Source organism: Bombina bombina, chromosome 7, assembly GCF_027579735.1.
Source record: "Bombina bombina isolate aBomBom1 chromosome 7, aBomBom1.pri, whole genome shotgun sequence".
NCBI lineage: Eukaryota > Metazoa > Chordata > Amphibia > Anura > Bombinatoridae > Bombina > Bombina bombina.
In genome coordinates, this window is record NC_069505.1 from 199,640,977 (window position 1) to 199,662,336 (window position 21,360).

Sequence of the window (21,360 nt, forward strand, 5' to 3'; positions counted from 1 at the left end):
GTCCTGAAGGACTCATCTGATCTCTGCTGTAAGGACAGCACCCCAAAAAGCCCTTTTTAGGGCTAGAACATCAGTCTGCTTTTTTTTCTTTCCTGTGTAATCTAATTGCAGTTGCCTGCCTGCCAGCGTGTGTGTCAGGCTCACAGTGTATACTGTGCCCACTTGCCCAGTGACACCACTCATATCTGGTGTAACAGTAGTGAAATAATAGCAGACAGCTGCCAGTACCCAAGGTGGCCGCCAATAAGGCAGATGGGGAGGGTTAGAGAGCTGTTTTGGGGGGATCAGGGAGGTTGGGGGCTAAGGGGGGGATGCTACACCACAGCATATGTAAATATGCTAAAACAATTGTGGGACAATTGTGGGGTGGGGGAGGGAAGGGAGCTGTTTGGGAGGGATCAGGGGGTCTGATGTGTCAGGTGGGAGGCTGATCTCTACACTAAAGCTAAAATTATCCCTACAAACTACCTAATTAACCCCTTCACTGCTAGCCATAATACATGTGTGATGCGCAGCAGCATTTAGCGGCCTTCTAATTACCAGAAAGCAACGCCAAAGTCATATATGTCTGCTATTTCTGAACAAAGGGGATCCCAGAGAAGCATTTACAACCATTTGTGCCATAATTGCACAAGCTGTTTGTAAATGATTTCAGTGAGAAACCTAAAATTGTGAAAAATGTAACTTTTTTTTAATTTGATCGCATTTGGCGGTGAAATTGTGGCATGAAATATACCAAAATGGGCCTAGATCAATACTTTTGGTTGTCTACTACACTACACGTAAGCTAAAATTAACTCTACAAGCTCCCTATATGCTCCCTAATTAACCCCTTCACTGCTGGGCATAAAACACGTGTGGTGCGCATTGGCATTTAGCAGTCTTCTAATTACCAAAAAGCAACGCCAAAGCCATATAAGTCTGCTATTTCTGAACAAAGGGGATCCCAATGAAGCATTTACAACCATTTATGCCATAATTGCATAAGTTGTTTGTAAATAATTTCTGTGAGAAACCTAAAGTTTGTGAAAAAGTGAACAATTTTTGTTTATTTGATCGCATTTGGCGGTGAAATGGTGGCATGAAATTTACCAAAATGGGCCTAGATCAATACTTTGGGATGTCTTCTAAAATATATATATATATACATGTCAAGGGATATTCAGGTATTCCTGACAGATATCAGGGTTCCAATGTAACTAGCGCTCATTTTGAAAAAAAGTGGTTTTGAAATAGCAAAGTGCTTCTTGTATTTATTTCCCTATAACTTGCAAAAAAAGCAAAGAACATGTTAACATTGGGTATTTCTAAACTCAGGACAAAATTTAGAAACTATTTAGCATGGTTGTTTTTTGGTGGTTGTAGATGTGTAACAGATTTTGGGGGTCAAAGTTAGAAAAAGTGTGTTTTTTTTCCATTTTTTCCTCATATTTTATAATATTTTTAATAATAAATTATAAAATATGATGAAAATAATGGTATCTTTAGAAAGTCCATTTAGTGACGAGAAAAACGGTATATAATATGTGTGGGTACAGTAAATGAGTAAGAGGAAAATTACAGCTAAACACAAACACCGCAGAAATTTAAAAATAGCCCTGGTCCTTAAGGGAAAGAAATTGAGAAATGGCCTTGGTCCTTAAGGGGTTAAAAAAAAACATAGAAATTTGACTGTGAAATAATAGCAGTCAGTGGAGGGAGCGGGATCGTGCGCGGGGATGTCCGCGGGCGCGTGCACGGGAGGGCGGGGGCGGGCGCGTGCATGGGGAGGGAGCGGGTGGGAACCGCTACACTACAGAAAAAGTTGGTGTAAAATTTTAAAAAAAAGGAATAAAAATTAAAAAAAAAAGATCAGGCAGGTGGTGGGGGTTGGTCTGTGGGGGGGCGGGGGAAGCTAAACTACAGAAAAATAAAAATAAAAACAGAAAAAACTACTTTTTTTTGCAAACACCACAGCATATGTAAATATGCTAAAAAAAATTAAAAACATTTCAAAAACCTTTTATTTTAGTACTGGCAGACTTTCTGCCAGTACTTAAGATGACGGGGACAATTGTGGGGTGGGGAGGGAAGGGAGCTGTTTGGGAGGGATCAGGGGGTCTGTTGTGTCAGATGGGAGGCTGATCTCTACACTAAAGCTAAAATTAACCCTGCAAGCTCCCTACAAACTACCTAATTAACCCCTTCACTGCTAGCCATAATACACGTGTGATGCGCAGCAGCATTTAGCAGCCTTCAAATTACCAGAAAGCAACGCCAAAGTCATATATGTCTGCTATTTCTGAACAAAGGGGATCCCAGAGAAGCATTTACAACCATTTATGCCATAATTGCATAAGTTGTTTGTAAATAATTTCTGTGAGAAACCTAAAGTTTGTGAAAAAGTGAACAATTTTTTTTTATTTGATCGCATTTGGCGGTGAAATGGTGGCATGAAATATACCAAAATGGGCCTAGATCAATACTTTGGGATGTCTTCTAAAAAAAAATATATACATGTCAAGGGATATCCAGGTATTCCTGACAGATATCAGGGTTCCAATGTAACTAGCGCTCATTTTGAAAAAAAGTGGTTTTGAAATAGCAAAGTGCTTCTTGTATTAATTTCCCTATAACTTGCAAAAAAGAACATGTTAACATTGGGTATTTCTAAACTTAGGACAAAATTTAGAAACTATTTAGCATGGTTGTTTTTTGGTGGTTGTAGATGTGTAACAGATTTTTCAGGGCCAGCCAGGGCACAGTGTCACACCAGTGCAACTCATATCTGGTGTAACAGTAGTGTACATTAAAAAAAAAAATACAATTTTGACTGTAATAGATTGAATAGCAGTTAGTTGTCTGCAAGCGTATGTGTCAGGCCTACAGTGTCTACTCTGCCAACTTCTGCCAGTGCACAGTGCCACTCATATCTGTTGTCACAGTAGCTTGCATGCATAGTACCACTAATGGAAAAAAAATGACAGGCAGGGGGCCGTCGTGGTGCTGTGATTCCCTTTGGCCCTAGAATAATGCCCAGTGTTCAGAGGCCACGTACCCTGAACTCGAAAAGTTCTGAGGACATAGTTGACTGACTAACACAGGACACCCAATCTTCTACAGCTTCCGCTCGGAACCTTGACGCACCATCCTCCTCCAGCTTAGCTTCGGGCACCTCTCAAGTTACCACTCGCCCGCCTGCCGCCACCACCAACAATAGCACCACAGCCGCTTCACTTGATCTGTCAGAGGAGTTATTTACACATCAGTTGGAAGAAATGAGTGATGCGCAACCATTATTGCCAGAGGATGTAGATAACAGGGATATGTCTCAGTCAGGCAGCATTACACACATGGACGTACGGTGTGCTGATGATGATGTTGTACCCGCTGCGGGAGTTTGGTCTGTCACTGTGAAGCGGGCGTAACCCTTACACTACCTGATCGATACAACATCATACCTGATGTTTTAAAGCACGTTATTCCAAACAATTTAGGAATGTTAGGTGATTTATGCCCTTTATGGATTAAAACCAGACTCTGCATCAACTATGTAATTTTCAATGGGAGTTTTGCCATGGATCCCCCTCCGGCATGCCACAGTCCAGGTGTTCCCTGAAAGTCCCCTTGAAACAACTTTCCCATCACTATTGTTGCCAGAAAGAGTCCCTGTGGGTTTTAAAATTCGCCTGCCCATTGAAGTCAATGGGGGTTCGCCCGGTTTTTAGGTTCGCAACATCACTAATACAGATAAATATGAAATGTTTTACAAAGGTATATGGTCGTTGAGTATTAAAGTTCTGTCATCCATAGCAACTTGCATGAACACATGTTCTTTAACCTTTTCCTTTGGAGCAACAGGCGTGATTGGCAGTCTCTAGTTCTAAACTTTAGCTGAACAGTCTTCAGAAGATGCCATGTTGCTTTAGAAGATGTTTGAAAACAAAGCAAACATTTACAAAGTTTCTTTTAGAACATTTAAACTTATTTAACTTGTATAATAAAAACATATATAAACATGTAAATTGAGTTGTATAAATAAAAGGTTATATCTAGTTAGTCAATGTATAACCTGGTATTGCAGTTAAAAGTTGAGGTTATGGTTTTATAGACGCATCAGGTCAGTAGGTAATTGGATGGAGATGGTTCATCTATTCTAGGTGTGTTTTATTCCCTGTGTCTCATACCTTAAGAGAGTATGTCAGTGGAGTTTATCAGCGACTCCCAATAAAATTTGACATCAAGAAATATGGGAAGTTTATTACGTTTGTAGTAGCCATACTGCTCTAAGGGTATAGTTTCTGTGACTTTTGACATCCACTGTTGATATGTAGGTATTTGTGTAGATTTCCAATGTTGTGCCACTAATAACCTGGCGCTGTTTAAACTAATCTGTATCAGGATAGAAAGCATCTTACAATTACAGTCTGGTCTCTTATTTATTAATGCTATTGCAGGTGTCAATGTAAAATCCGGGCCTACTACTGTTTGTAGTGTCAGTTCAATGGACTGCCAGAAAGGTGCTATTTTGGGACATTGCCACCATATATGAGTCATGGTACCTGATTCTTTGCATCCTCTCCAACACAGTGCTGAGGAGGAAGGGTAGATCTTATGTAATCTGAATTAAGTCAAATACCAGCGTAAGAGTATCTTAAAGTATCTTAAAGTTAATTTCAATTATTTGTGTTGAGGTAGATGATTTACGTGTGTTATTATATATTTTTCCCCATTCTTTCTCGTCTAATTGTAGGTGTAATTTGTGTTGCCAGAGAGTGATATATGCTGGAAGCTGAGGTAGTTGTGAATTGTCTAGTGTGCTCTTCGCGAGTTAAAGGGTACCCTTAAAGGGTATGGCCATAAATACTTGTCTATAGCTAAGATAGAGGTCAGGCTGCTATCTGTAGTGGTGAGGCTTGGAGATGTCAGCCTTTATGTCAGGGGTACAGCGAGTGTAAAGGGAATACATACTTGTCTATAGCTAAGGTAGATGTCAGGCTGCCAGCTGTAGTAGTGAGGCTTGGAGATGTCAGCCTTTATGTCAGGGGTATTGTGAGTGTAAAGGGAATACATACTTGTCTATAGCTAAGGTAGAGATCTGGCTGCCAGCTGTAGTGGTGAGGCTAGGAGATGTCAGCCTTTATGTCAGGGGTATGATGAGTGTAAAGGGAATAAATACTTGTTTATTGCTAAGATAGAGGTCAGGCTGCCATCTGTAGTGGTGAGGCTGAGAGATGTCAGCTTTTATGTCAGGGGTATGGCGAGTGTAAAGTGAATAAATAGTTTAGAGGTCAGGCTGCTGGCTGTTGTGGTGAGGCTTGGAGATGTCAGCCTTTATGTTAGGGGTATGGCGAGTATAAAGTGAATAAATAGTTTAGAGGTCAGGCTGCCATCTGTAGTAGTGAGGCTGGGAGATGTCAGCCTTTATGTCAGGGGTATGGCGAGTGTAAAGTGAATAAATAGTTTAGAGGTCATGCTGCCATCTGTAGTAGTGAGGCTGGGAGATGTCAGCCTTTATGTCAGGGGTATGGCGAGTGTAAAGTGAATAAATAGTTTAGAGGTCAGGCTGCTGGCTGTTGTGGTGAGGCTTGGAGATGTCAGCCTTTATGTTAGGGGTATGGCGAGTATAAAGTGAATAAATAGTTTAGAGGTCAGGCTGCCATCTGTAGTAGTGAGGCTGGGAGATGTCAGCCTTTATGTCAGGGGTATGGCGAGTGTAAAGTGAATAAATAGTTTAGAGGTCATGCTGCCATCTGTAGTAGTGAGGCTGGGAGATGTCAGCCTTTATGTCAGGGGTATGGCGAATGTAAAGTGAATAAATAGTTTAGAGGTCAGGCTGCCGGCTGTAGTGGTGAGGCTGAGAGATGTCATCTTTTATATCAGGGTGTACGGTGAGTGTCACTCTAAGGCTTTGGGGGAAGGGGCTGCCAGCTGAGACTGGAGTAGTGGGCAGGATTGTGAGTGCCAGCACTAAAGTGTGGATAGTGCAGCAGGTACAAGTGGGTATAAGGTTTACAACTTTTTTCTGAAGAGACTAAGGAATTTACAAATTTCATGCAGGAAAACCAACAAATATACAGTATACTTACTGAAAAATACAAACAAACAAAAAACACTTTGTAAATAAGAGTACGAGAGTACAATTAATAACTAAATAACAGTACACGAGTACAATAAGTAACTAAATATCAGTACAAGAGTATAATAGTAACTAAATAAGAGTACAAGAGTACCATTGTAACTAAACAAGAGTACAAGAGGACAATTAGTATATACATAACAGTACAAGAGTATAATAGTAACTAAATAAGAGTACACTAGTAACTAAATAAGAGTACAAGAGTAACTAAATAAGGGTAAAGAAGTAACTAAATAAGAGTACAAGAGTAAAAGTAGTTACTAAATAAGAGTACAAGAGTAAAGAAGTAACTAAATAAGAGTACAAGAGAACAATAATAACTAAATAAGAGTACAAGGGTATAATTAGTAACTAAATAAGCGTACAAGAGAACAATAATCACTAAATAAGAGTACAAGGGTATAATTAGTAACTAAATAAGAGTACAAGAGAACAATAATAACTAAATAAGAGTACAAGGGTATAATTAGTAACTAAATAAGAGTACAAGAGTACAATAGCAACTAAATAGGATAGGTGGGAATATCTGTCACATGTACAGCGGGTTTCAGTCACCTTGTGTGTCTGTTCCTCTGTTCACCTGGTGGGAATATCTGTCACATGTACAGCGGGTTTCAGTCACCTTGTGTGTCTGTTCCTCTTGTCACCAGGTGGGAATATCTGTCACATGTACAGCAGGTTTTAGTCACCTTGTGTGTCTGTTCCTCTGTTCACCTGGTGGGAATATCTGTCACATGTACAGCGGGTTTCAGTCACCTTGTGTGTCTGTTCCTCTGTTCACCAGGTGGTAATATCTGTCACATGTACAGCGGATTTCAGTCACCTTGTGTGTCCGTTCCTCTTTTCACCAGGTGGTAATATCTGTCACATGTACAGCAGGTTTCAGTCACCTTGTGTGTCCGTTCCTCTTTTCACCAGGTGGTAATATCTGTCACATGTACAGCGGATTTCAGTCACCTTGTGTGTCCGTTCCTCTTTTCACCAGGTGGTAATATCTGTCACATGTACAGCGGGTTTCAGTCACCTTGTGTGTCCGTTCCTCTTTTCACCAGGTGGTAATATCTGTCACATGTACAGCGGATTTCAGTCACCTTGTGTGTCCGTTCCTCTTTTCACCAGGTGGTAATATCTGTCACATGTACAGCAGGTTTCAGTCACCTTGTGTGTCCGTTTCTCTTTTCACCAGGTGGTAATATCTGTCACATGTACAGCAGGTTTCAGTCACCTTGTGTGTCCGTTCCTCTTTTCACCAGGTGGTATATTTGTCACATGTACAGCGGATTTCAGTCACCTTGTGTGTCCGTTCCTCTTTTCACCAGGTGGTAATATCTGTCACATGTACAGCAGGTTTCAGTCACCTTGTGTGTCCGTTCCTCTTTTCACCAGGTGGTAATATCTGTCACATGTACAGCAGGTTTCAGTTACCTTGTGTGTCTGTTCCTCTTTTCACCAGGTGGTAATATCTGTCACATGTACAGCGGGTTTCAGTCAACTTGTGTGTCTGTTCCTCTTTTCACCAGGTGGTAATATCTGTCACGTGTACAGCGGGTTTCAGTCACCTTGTGTGTCCGTTCCTCTGGTCACCTGGTGGGAATATCTGTCACATGTACAGCGGGTTTCAGTCACCTTGTGTGTCTGTTCCTCTGGTCACCTGGTGGGAATATCTGTCACATGTACAGCGGGTTTCAGTCGCCTTGTGTGTCTGTTCCTCTGGTCACCTGGTGGGAATATCTGTCACATGAACATCAGGTTTCCGTCACCTTGTGTATCTGTTCCTCTGGTCACCTGGTGGGAATATCTGTCACATGAACATCAGGTTTCCGTCACCTTGTGTATCTGTTCCTCTGGTCACCTGGTGGGAATATCTGTCACATGAACGTCAGGTTTCCGTCACCTTGTGTGTCTAGATTGTGCTGACCAAAATGTTTTATTATTTTGTTCTCATATATATATCAAGCAAGAGACCTTGTGAGCTATGACTGGATAAGTACAGCTGTATGCTTGCTATGTGACCAATATTTAAATTTCATTAGAAAGTTACTATAAGGCTGCCTGTATGTGAATGTGCACTAATACTAATATGATTTGCGTAGCTATTTGCTCTCACTGGCAGTACTTACAAGTGTGCATTAAGTCTCTTAAACAAAAACAAATAAACCATATTTTTATATTTTTTCTAGAAACACGCTCAGACAGATCAAAGAAGCTTTTCCGCCACTATACCGTGGGATCATATGATAGCTTTGATGCCTCTAGGTAAGTGTTATCAGTGGTTTATCTTCTCGGCATACAGTATATACTGCAAATATTTGTAGCTAGGCGCAAGGGTTGTAAGAAGTGAGTGCTGAAATGTCATATAAATATGTACACTCTGGGGGGCCCCATCCAGTGAGAGTATGATAGGTCTACATGAAACTGTGTACTGCGTGATTTGCATTGTGTGAAATGCATATGTTGTATGTGTGAGTCATGAGCAAATTAATACATGCCTTGTGTGTTTTTTTGTATGTATGTGTGATTGTACATGTATGTGTGTGTGTCTATGTATATGTGTGTGTGTATATATGATTGTATGTATGTGTGTGTGTTTATGTATATGTGTGTGTGTATATATATATATGATTGTATGTATATGTGTGTGTTTATGTATCTGAGTGTGTGTGTTTTTTTTAAATATATATATATATATATATATATATATATATATATATATATATATATATATATATATATGATTGTAGGTATATGTGTGTATATGTGTGTGTTTATGTATATGTGTGTGTGTATATATATGTGTGTGTGTGTGTGTGTTTATGTATATGTTTGTGTGAGTGTGTGTATGTGTGTGTTTATGTATATGTGTGTGTATAATTATATGTGTTTGTGTGTGTGTACTTATATGTGTGATTGTAAGTGTATGTGTGTGTGTGTGTATATATATATATATATATATATATATATATATAAATATGATTTGATGTATATGTGTGTATGTGTGTGTGTTAATGTAAATGTGTGTGTATGTGTGTTTGTTTATGTATATGTGTGTGTATGATTGTATGTGTGTATGTATGTGTATGATTGTATGTGTGTATGTACTGTATGTGTGTGTGTATGTATGTGTATTATTGTGTGTATATGTATGTGTGTTTATGTGTGATTATATTTGTATGTGTGTGTATATATATATATATATATATATATATATATATATATATATCTCTGTGTATGTGTGTAGGTGTATTTGTATGTGTGTTTATGTGAGTAAATTAATGCATGCCTCGTGTGTGTATATGTTTGTGTGTGTTTTTGTACATATGTGTGATGTTATGTGTAATTGTGTGTATGTGTGTGTATGATTGTATGTGTGTTTGTGTGTGTGCATGTGTGTGTGTGTATATATATATATATATATATATATATATATATATATATATATATATATAAATATGTGATTGTATGTATGTGTGTGTTTCTGTATGTTTGTGTATGTGTGTGTTTCTGTATGTTTGTGAATATGTGTGTGGGCATCTTGTGACTAAATATAATATAGCACTCTCTGTTGATATCTCACATCCACCTTACGAAAGAAAACAAAATATATTCTTACCTGATAAATTAATTTCTTTCATGGAGGTGAGAGTCTGGGAGACGCGCCCATTTTAATTTTTAAAGTAATTTCTTTCCATCTACAGTTCTAGTTTGCCTCTCATTTTACCTGCTTTGTCCTTTTCTACCTCCCCGCTTCTCCTTTCTCTGCTACACATCAGACTAGAGTGAACAAATAAGTCCATGTTCATGGTAAAATTGGGAGACTGATAATAAAAGTTTTTATCTACATTAAAGTCTATGCAGAATTTTTATGTTACCACCATATTAAAAACTTTTAACACCTCAACAAAAACTAGTACTAAATGCACACATGAAAAAAGCCCACATGAAAATTCCACACAGAAAACCCCCCACTGTCAAATGCTCACAAGGAAAACTGCTCACACTGAAAAATACCCAGATGGATAAATACCCATACGGACAAATGCTCACATATAATTATATTATTATAATTTGACCCTTGATTAATAGGGAAACTGAAAAGATGCTGCTCCCAGGGGGAAGGTCTCAAACTGCCTGTGGTTTTTAATAAATATACTTTTTCACATACTCTAGTCTCTGCTACTGCATATCTATATATAGGGGCATATTTATCAAGCTCTGTATCGAGCTTGATGCCCCTTGTTTCTGGCGAGCCTTCAGGAACAGAAGTTCTGAAGAAGTCTAAAGACCGCTGCTCCATAACTTGTCAGCCTGCTTTGAGGCGGCCGACAGAAAGCAACCCAATCAAATACGCTTTATTTCACATATTCTAGTCTCTGCTCCTGCATATCTATATATAATGTGCATATTGTTAACACGCTTTATTTCACATATTCTAGTCTCTGTAACTGTGTATATATATAAAAAACATAAATTATGCTTACCAGATAATTTAATTTCCTTCTGTATAAGGAGAGTCCACGACATCATTCCTTACTGTTGGGAAAATACTGAACTTGGCCACCACGAGGAGGCAAAGACACCCCAGCCAAAGGCTTAAATACCTCTCCCTCTTTCCCCATCCCCCAGTCATTCTGCAGAGGGAACAAGGAACAGTAGGAGAAATATCAGGGTATAAATGGTGCCAGAAGAAAAATACAATTTAGAGGGCCGCCCATCGGAGAACACGGGTGGGGGCCGTGGACTCTACTTATACAGAAGGAAATTATCTGGTAAGCATAATTTATGTTTTCCTTCTTAATTTAAGGAGAGTCAACAGCATCATTCCTTACTTTTGGGAAACTTATACCCAAGCTCTAGAGGACACTGAATGATAATGGGAGGGACAAAAAGAGAGGCGGCCCTAATCTGAGGGCACAGCCTGCAAAACCTTTCTCCCGAAAGCTGCTTCAGCCGAAGCAAAAACATAAAATTGTAAAATTAAGAAAAAGTGTGTAAGGAGGACCAGGTAACCGCCTTACAAATCTGATCCATAGAGGCCTCATTCTTAAAGGCCCAAGAGGAAGCCACTGGTCTAGTAGAATGAGCTGTAATCCTCCGAGGAGGTTTCATGTCCCACTCTCTTATAAGCAAGGCGGATAACACTCCTTAACCAAAAAGATAAGGAAGTCGAAGAGACCTTCTGTCCCTTACGCTTCCGGGAATAGACAACAAACAAGGACAAAGTTTGTCTAAAATCCATTGTAGCCTAAAGCAAGAACTTCAAGGCGCGAACCACGCCCAGATTATGAAGCAAATGTCCCTTCGCAGATAAAGGATTTGGACACAAGGAAGGAACCACAATCTCTTGATTGATGTTGTGGTCTGACACGACCTTAGGAAAAAAACTAACTTAGTACGTAGGACAGCCTTATCAGACTGGAACACCAGATAAGGAGGCTCACATTGCAAGGCGGCAATCTCAGATTCTCTGCACGCAGAAGCAATAGCCAGTAGAAAAAGAACCTTCCAGGACAACATTTTAATGTCAATCTCATGCATAGGCTCAAACGGAGCCCATTGCAACACCTTAAGAACAAGATTTAGACTCCAAGGAGGAGCCTTAGATCTAAACACAGGTCTGATCCTAAATCAGACCCTTAACAAAGGACTGTACTTTGGGAAGTTTTGAGAGCCTCTTGTGCAGTAAAACAGATAGGGCCAAAATCTGTCCCCTCAGGGAACAGGCAGAAAGGCCCTTCTCCAGTCTATCCTGGAGAAATGATAGGATCCTGGCAACCTTAACTTTATGCCAAGAAAAATCCACGCTCTTCACACCAGAATACGTAGGTTCTCCACACCTTATGATAGATGTGGCGAGTAACCAGCTTACAAGCTTGAATGAGAGTATCAATCACACTCTCGGAAAAACCTCTCTTGGCTAGGACTAAGCGTTCAATCTCCACGCAGATAGCCTCAGAGAATCTAGATTTTGAATAACAAAAGGACCTTGTTCCAGCAGATCCCTGCAACAAGGTAACTTCCACGGAGGAGAAGATGACATCCTCACCAGGTCCGAGAACCACAGCCTTTTCAGCCACGATGGAGCAATCATTATCACTGATTCCTGCTCCTGCTTGATGCGGGCCACTACACGAGGAAGAAGTGGTAATGATGGGAAAAGGTCAATTATACTGAACCTCCAAGGCACTGCTAATGCATCTATTAGCTCTGCCTGAGGATCCCTGGAACTCGACCCATATCTAGGTAGCTTGGTATTGAGACGAGAAGCCAATGAGATCTATCTCCGGCACAGATACAATCTGGACTCTTTATAGCTGCCCAGATAACTATCCTCTCGCTCCTCCAGTAAAGCTAGTAATTCCCAGTCCGGAATCAATGACTAATGGTATATTGTAGACCAGGCAATATATAGACAAGAAAAAGTCTTATAATAATACCAGATTCCCACGGAGAGCTAAAGTAATAATGTTAGTGATGACAAAGTTGTAAAAACAACTATGGTTTTATTTAAAACAAAATTAAAACACAACGCGTTTCCCGGTTCACAGACCGTTTCATCAGGTGTCACACCGAGAGGATAGCTATCTGGGCAGCTATAAAAAGAGTCCAGAGTGTATCTGTGGCACTTCTCAAGTGCCTTACATCTAGTAAGTACAATCTGTCGTTTGTGCGATCTATCAACGTCACTGATCTTGCACTATTGTGGCGCCTTCTTTTTCTTTTCACACTACTAAGGAACACTTCCAGTTCCTATGGTTTGCGTTCCTGAACCAGCACTTCCAGTTTGTTGCACTTCTGTTTGGTCTAGCTACTGCTCCAAGAGTTTTAACAAAGGTTCTAGGGTCTCTGTTTGCAGTGGCCAGAACCGGCGGTATAGCAGTAGCACCATACTTGGACAATATTCTGGTTCAAGTACCATCCTGTCATCTGGCAGCAGACCATTCGAAAGCTCTTATTCTTCTTCAATCACATGGATGGAAGATAAACTTAGGAAAGAGTTCTCTTATTCTTAATACCAGGGTGGAATTCCTGGGTATTATAATAGACTCCATATCTATGAGGATATTTCTTACAGACCAGAGACATTGCAAGCTAACTTGCGCTTGTCTTGCCCTCCAGACCTCCTTGAGGCCCTCTGTGGCTCGGTGTATGGAGGTAGTTGGTCTCATGGTGTCCTGTATAAACATCATTCCTTTTGCCAGATTCAACCTCAGACCACTTCAACTGTGCATGCTGAGACAGTGGAACGGCGATCATTCGGATCTTTCTCAACAGATTTCTCTTTTCAACCGGTTGAAAGAATCGCTCTCTTGGTGGCTCTGTCCAGATCACCTGTCCCAAGGGACATCCTTCTTGAGACTATCCTGGGAGATTGTGACTATGGACGCAAGTCTCACAGGATAAGGAGCTGTTTGGGGTGCCAGGAAGGCACCGGGCCTGTGGACTCGAGAGGAATCCCTTCTCTCGATCAACATTTTGGAACTTCGAGCGATCTTCAGTGCTCTGAAGGCTTGGCCTCTTCTGGGTTTGTCCCAGTTTATCAGATTCCAATCAGACAACATTACCTCAGTGGCTTACATAAACCATCAGGGGGGAACGAGGAGCTCCCTAGCAATGATTGAAGTATCTCGGATTCTGGAATGGGCTGAGGCCCACAACTGCTCTCTGTCAGAAATCCACATTACGGGTGTGGACAACTGGGAGGCGGATTTCCTCAGCAGACAATCCTTTCATCCGGGGGAATAGTCTCTCCATCTCGAGGTAATTGCGGAGATTTGCAGCAGATGGGGGACTCCGGAGATAGATCTCATGGCGTCCCGGCTCAATTCCAAGATACCCATATATGGGTCGTGGTCCAGGGATCCTCAGATGGAGCTAATATATGCATTAGCAGTGCCCTGGAGGTTCAATCCAATTTACATTTTTCCACTGTTACCACTTCTACCTCGTATAGTGGCCCGCATCATGCAGGAGTTAGTTTCAGTTATTCTAATTGCTCCATTGTGGCCGCGAAGGATGTGGTTTGCTGATCTGGTGGGGATGTCCTCATCTCTTCCATAGAAGTTACCTTGTAGCAGGGATCTGCTGGAGCAAGGTCCTTTTCTTCATCAAAATCTAGATTCTCTGAGGCTGACTGCGTGGAGATTGAACGCTTAGTCCTCACCAAGAGTTTTTTTTTAGAGGGTTATTGATACTCTCATTCAAGCGCGTAATCCGTTTACTCGTCGCATCTATCATAAGGTGTGGAGGACCTACTTATTCTGGTGTGAGGAACGTGGATTTTCCTAGCATAAGGTCAGGGTCTCCAGGATTCTTTCTTTTCTCCAGGATGGGCTGGAGAAGGGCCTTTCTGCTAGTTCCCTTAGGGGACAGATTTTGTCCCTATCTGTTTTACTTCACAAGAGGGTTGCTGAGCTTAGGGATGTCCAGTCTTTCATTCGGGCTCTGACTAGAATCAGTCCTGTGTTTAGATCTGGCGCTCCTGCTTGGAGTTTAAATCTTGTTCTTAAGGTTCTGCAGAAGACTCCATTCGAGCCTATGCATGCAATCGACATCAGGTTACTGTCTTGGAAGGTTCTTTTCCTATTGGCTATTGCCTCGGCAAGCAGGGTATCTGAATTAAGGCTGTTCTTCATACTGGGTTCGGTTTTCTTCCTAAGGTAGTTTCAGATCGCAACATCAATCAGGAGATTGTGGTTCCTTCATTGTGTGCTAACACTTCTTCTTCGAAGGAAAGGTTACTTCATAATTTAGACGTGGTTCGAGCCCTGAATTTCTATCTTCAGGCTTTGTTGTCTATTCTGGGAAGCGTAGAGGGCAGAAGGCCTCTTCCACTTCCTTATCCTTTTGGTTGAGGAGCATCATTCGCCTAGCTTATGAGCCAGCGGGGCATAAGCCTCCTCCAAGGATTAAGTGGCTTCCTCTTGGGCCTTCAAGAATGAGGCCTCTATGGAACAGATTTGTAGGGCGGCTACCTGAGCCTCCTTACATACCTTTTCTAAAATTTACAAGTTTTACGTTTTTGCTTCGGCTGAAGCAGCTTTTTGGGAGAAAGGTTTTGCAGACTGTGGTGCCCTCAGAATAGGGTCCGCCTCTCTTCTACCCTCCTGTCTTATTCAGTGTCCTCTAAAGCTTGGGTATATGTTTCCCACAAGTAAGGAATGAAGCCGTGGACTCTCCTCATATTAAGAAGGAAAATATAAATTATGCTTACCAGATAATTTCCTTTCCTTCTGTATGAGGCGAGTCCACGGCCCCCGTCTGTATTCTCTGAAGGGCGGACCTAAATTTTGTTTTTGTTCGTCTAGCACCATTTATACCCTGATATTTCTCCTACTTTTCCTTGTTCCCTTGGCAGAATGACTGTGGCATGAGGGAAGTGGGGGAGGTATTTAAGCTTTTGGCTGGGGTGTCTTTGCCTCCTCCTGGTGGCCAGGTTCTGTATTTCCCACAAGTAAGGAATGAGGCCGTGGACTCTCCTCAAACAGAAGGAAAGGAAATTATCTGGTAAGCATAATTTGTTATTTCACATACTCTAGTCTCTGCTACTGCATATCTATATATAATGTGCATATTGTTGTTAACAAGCTTTATTTCACATATTCTAGTCTCTGCTACTGCATATCTATATATAATGTGCATACAGGGCCGGATTTCCCATTAGGCACAGTAGGCATGTGCCTACAGGCGCCTTGCAGTGAGGGGCGCCTGCCTGTCAATAATAAAAAAAAAAAAAAAAAAAAAAAAAATTTTTTTTTTTTTTTTTTTTTTTTTTATGAGGGCATTTATTTTAGTAAGAATTGTGCTGCCAGGTGCCTACAAAGTCGAGTGTTTCATTGGGAATATGTTACAGCAGTTGAGGGAGCCATGAAGGAGAGAGGGGCAAAGATTAAAACTAAACCCCTCCCATTGAATTTCTAAATTCTAATTTTAAACACATTTGTTGACCCCTGGATTACATATAATCTACAACATTCCATGTTTTCCTTTGAGAGCAACATCATATGATATTTATATTTCAGAACAAAATAAATGTAACATCTGTGTGTGTTTGTACCAAAAATATCAGAGTTTACAAGATTTTTTTCCCTACATTTTATATTTTCTTCCACTGGCTGCACAGGTTGTTGATGGTGATGAGCTTGCATGCTGCTAGTTTTAATATTGCTATTGTTTACACAAAACTGTGTTTGACTCCAACAAAATGTTAAGCACATAGTCAAAGTCATCTCCAGAAAAGCAATACACTAATGGCTTGTCAATAAACATGTCCTATGAGCCCATCTGGGTCTGCACAGATGTGTATTGCTGTCTCAGAACTGACATTGACTATGTGTTTAACTCTTTTGCAAGAGGCTAACACACTTCTCTGCAAGCACTAGTGCAATAATAAAATGCCCAGCAAACTGTCACATTTGATGTCCCTTTAAATAGGGTTTTCTTTAGAATATTTTGCATTAAAAGTTTAACATGATTTGTTTTTGTTATACATAATAGAAATTGTATGGCCATTTGAGTCAAGTGAATATTGATTTTTGGTGTAGCTTCCATTACAACAAATATTGCAATTGGTGTGTGTATTTGTGTATCTCCATAAAAGGGAAAATGTAATTTTACATCTAATATTTATTTTTAGTTGTCCTAAATAATAATAAAAAAAAGTCCTCATTTTTTCCACTTTTTTCTAGGGGGGGTGGGGGGGTGGGGGGGGCGCTTCAGGTTTTTGTGCCTACAGGCACCTGAGATGTAAATCCGGCCCTGTGTGCATATTGTTGTTAACAAGCTTTATTTCACATATTCTAGTCTCTGCTACTGCATATTTATATATAATGTGCATATTGTTGTTAACAAGCTTTATTTCACATATTCTAGTCTCTGCTACTGCATATCTATATATACAGTGCATAATGTTGTTAACAAGCTTTATTTCACATATTCTAGTCTCTGCTACTGCGTATCTATATATATATATTGTGCATATTGTTGTTAACAAGCTTTATTTCACATATTCTAGTCTCTGCTACTGCATATCTATATATAATGTGCATATTGTTGTTAACAATCTTTATTTCACATACTCTAGTCTCTGCTACTGCGTATCTTTATATAATGTGCATATTGTTGTTAACAAGCTTTATTTCACATACTCTAGTCTCTGCTACTGCATATCTATATATAATGTGCATATTGTTGTTAACAAGCTTTATTTCACATACTCTAGTCTCTGCTACTGCATATCTATATATAATGTGCATATTGTTTTCAACAAGCTTTATTTCACATATTCTAGTCTCTGCTACTGCATATCTATATATACAGTGCATATTGTTGTTAACAAGCTTTATTTCTCTTGTTAAGTGTATCCAGTCCACGGATCATCCATTACTTTTGGGGTATTCTCCTTCCCAACAGGAAGTTGCAAGAGGATCACCCACAGCAGAGCTGCTATATAGCTCCTCCCCTCACTGCCATATCCAGTCATTCTCTTGCAACTCTCAACAAAGATGGACGTAGTAAGAGGAGAGTGGTGTATTATAGTTAGTTTTTTAACTTCAATCAAAAGTTTGTTATTTTTAAATGGTACCGGAGTGTACTGTTTCATCTCAGGCAGCATTAGAAGAAGAATCTGCCTGTGATTTCTATGATCTTAGCAGAAGTAACTAAGATCCACTGCCGTTCTAACATATTCTGAGGAGTGAGGTAACTTCAGAGGGGGAATGGCGTGCAGGTTTTCCTGCAATAAGGTATGTGCAGTTAATATATTTCTAGGGATGGAATTTGCTAGAAAAATGCTGCTGATACCGGATTAATGTAAGTTAAGCCTTAAATGCAGTGATAGTGACTGGTATCAGGCTTATTAACAGAGATACATACTCTTATAAAAGTGTAATATAAAACGTTTGCTGGCATGTTAATCGTTTTTATATATGTTTGGTGACAAAACTTATTGGGGCCTAGTTTTTTTCCACATGGCTGGCTTGATTTTTGCCTAGAAACAGTTTCCTGAAGCTTTCCACTGTTGCAATATGAGTGGGAAGGGCCTATTTTAGTGCTTTTCTGTGCAGATAAAAATACTGACAGAGACATTCAGCTTCCCTCTGCATGATACAGGACATCTCTGAAGGGCTCAAAAGGCTTCAAAGTCGTGTTTGAGGAGGGTAACAATCACAGTAGAAAGTGGCAGTTGTTGTGACTGTGTTTAAAAAACGTTTTTGTCATTTATTATTCTGTTTTTGTTATTAAGGGGTTAATCATCCATTTGCAAGTGGGTGCAGTGCTCTGCTGACTTGTTACATACACTGTAAAAATTTTGTTAGGGTAACTGCCTTTTTTCACTGTTATTTCAAATTTTGTCAAAACTTGTTTCTCTTAAAGGCACAGTAACGTTTTTTATATTGCTTGTTAACTTGCTTTAAAGTGTTTTCCAAGCTTGCTAGTCTCATTGCTAGTCTGTACAAACATGTCTGAAACAGAGGATACTTGTTCATTATGTTTAAAAGCCATGGTGGAGCCCCATAGGAGAATGTGTACTAAATGTATTGATTTCACCTTAAACAGTAAAGATCAGTCTTTATCTATAAAAGAATTGTCACCAGAGGGGTCTGTCGAGGGGGAAGTTATGCCTAACTCTCCCCACGTGTCGGACCCTTCGCTTCCCGCTCAAGGGACGCACGCTAATATGGCGCCAAGTACATCAGGGACGCCCATAGCGATTACTTTGCAGGACATGGCTGCAATCATGAATAATACCCTGTCAGAGGTATTATCCAGATTGCCTGAATTGATAGCTCTGGGGTTAGACGAGATACAGAGCGCGTAGATGCTGTAAGAGCCATGTCTTATATTGCGCCACAATATGCAGCACCTGAGGACGGAGAGGTTCAGTCTGTGGGTGACGTCTCTGAATCGGGGAGACCTGATTCAGAGATTTCAAATTTAAGCTTGAGAACCTCCGTTTCTACTTTAGCAAAGCGTACCACTATCCCGGTTGAGGACAGTTGTGCGTTTTCAGATCCAATGGATAAAAAATTAGAGGGTTACCTTAAGAAAATGTTTATTCAACAAGGTTTTATTTTACAGCCCCTTGCATGCATTGCGCCTGTCACTGCTGCGGCGGCATTCTGGTTTGAGGCCCTGGAAGAGGCCATCCATACAGCTCCATTGACTGAAATTGTTGACTAACTTAGAATTCTTAAGCTAGCTAACTCATTTGTTTCTGATGCCATTGTTCATTTGACTAAACTAACGGCTAAGAATTCCGGATTCGCCATCCAGGCGCGTAGGGCGCTATGGCTCAAATCCTGGTCAGCTGATGTGACTTCAAAGTCTAAATTACTCAACATTCCTTTCAAGGGGCAGACCTTATTCGGGCCTGGTTTGAAAGAAATTATTGCTGACATTACTGGAGGTAAGGGTCATACCCTTCCTCAGGACAGGGCCAAATCAAAGGCCAAACAGTCTAATTTTCGTGCCTTTCGAAATTTCAAGGCAGGTGCAGCATCAACTTCCTCTGCTTCAAAACAAGAGGGAACTTTTGCTCAATCCAAGCAGGCCTGGAAACCTAACCAGTCCTGGAACAAGGGCAAGCAGGCCAGAAAGCCTGCTGCTGCCTCTTAAGACAGCATGAAGGAGCGGCCCCCTATCCGACAACGGATCTAGTAGGGGGCAGACTCTCTCTCTTCACCCAGGCGTGGGCAAGAGATGTTCAGGATCCCTGGGCGTTGGAGATCATATCTCAGGGATATCTTCTGGACTTCAAAGCTTCTCCTCCACAAGGGAGATTTCACCTTTCAAGATTATCTGCAAACCAGATAAAGAAAGAGGCATTCCTAAGCTGCGTACAAGATCTCCTTGTAATGCGAGTGATCTATCCAGTTCCGCGGACGGAACAAGGACAGGGGTTTTATTCAAATCTGTTTGTGGTTCCCAAAAAAGAGGGAACCTTCAGACCAATTTTGGATTTAAAGATCCTAAACAAATTCCTCACAGTTCCGTCATTCAAGATGGAAACTATTCGAACCATTTTACCCATGATCCAAGAGGGTCAGTACATGACCACAGTGGACTTAAAGGATGCCTACCTTCACATTCCGATTCACAAGAATCATCATCAGTTCCTGAGGTTTGCCTTTCTAGACAGGCATTACCAATTTGTAGCTCTTCCATTCGGGTTGGCTACAGCCCCAAGAATTTTTACAAAGGTTCTGGGCTCACTTCTGGCGGTCCTAAGACCGCGAGGCATAGCGGTGGCTCCTTACCTGGACGATATCCTGATACAGGCGTCAAGCTTTCAAATTGCCAAATCTCATACAGAGATAGTTCTGGCATTCCTGAGGTCGCATGGGTGGAAAGTGAACGAAGAAAAGAGTTCTCTATCTCCTCTCACGAGGGTTTCCTTCCTAGGGACTCTAATAGATTCTGTAGAAATGAAAATTTACCTGACGGAGTCCAGGTTATCAAAACTTCTAAATGCTTGCCGCGTTCTTCACTCCATTCCGCGCCCCACGGTGGCTCAGTGCATGGAAGTAATCGGCTTAATGGTAGCGGCGATGGACATAGTGCCATTCGCGCGCCTGCATCTCAGACCGCTGCAATTATGCATGCTCAGTCAGTGGAATGGGGATTACACAGATTTGTCCCCTCTACTAAATCTGGATCAGGAAACCAGAGATTCTCTTCTCTGGTGGTTATCTCGGGCCCATCTGTCCAAGGGTATGACCTTTCGCAGACCAGATTGGACAATTGTAACAACAGATGCCAGCCTTTTAGGTTGGGGTGCAGTCTGGAACTCCCTGAAGGCTCAGGGTTCATGGACTCAGGAGGAGAAACTCCTCCCAATAAATATTCTGGAGTTAAGAGCAATATTCAATGCTCTTCTGGCTTGGCCTCAGCTAGCAACACTGAGGTTCATCAGATTTCAGTCGGACAACATCACGACTGTGGCTTACATCAACCATCAAGGGGGAACCAGGAGTTCCCTAGCGATGTCAGAAGTCTCCAAGATAATTTGCTGGGCAGAGACTCACTCTTGCCACCTGTCAGCGATCCATATCCCAGGTGTAGAGAACTGGGAGGCGGATTTTCTAAGTCGTCAGACTTTTCATCCGGGGGAATGGGAACTCCATCCGGAGGTGTTTGCTCAATTGGTTCTCCGTTGGGGCAAACCAGAATTGGATCTCATGGCGTCTCGCCAGAACGCCAAGCTTCCTTGTTACGGATCCAGGTCCAGGGACTCAGAAGCGGCA

The 21,360-nt window shown here is 41.1% G+C and overlaps 1 protein-coding gene across 2 annotated transcripts in view; it reads left to right on the plus strand.

Annotated features, from left to right (window-relative positions):
• Positions 1-21,360, plus strand: part of SHANK2 (SH3 and multiple ankyrin repeat domains 2) — a 1,433,430-nt gene that overhangs the window by 769,384 nt on the left and 642,686 nt on the right. For both annotated transcript variants that reach the window (XM_053720553.1, XM_053720554.1), the window contains exon 14: positions 8,299-8,374. In XM_053720553.1, the coding sequence (XP_053576528.1) occupies positions 8,299-8,374 (76 nt within the window). The remainder of the gene's footprint in view (positions 1-8,298; positions 8,375-21,360) is intronic.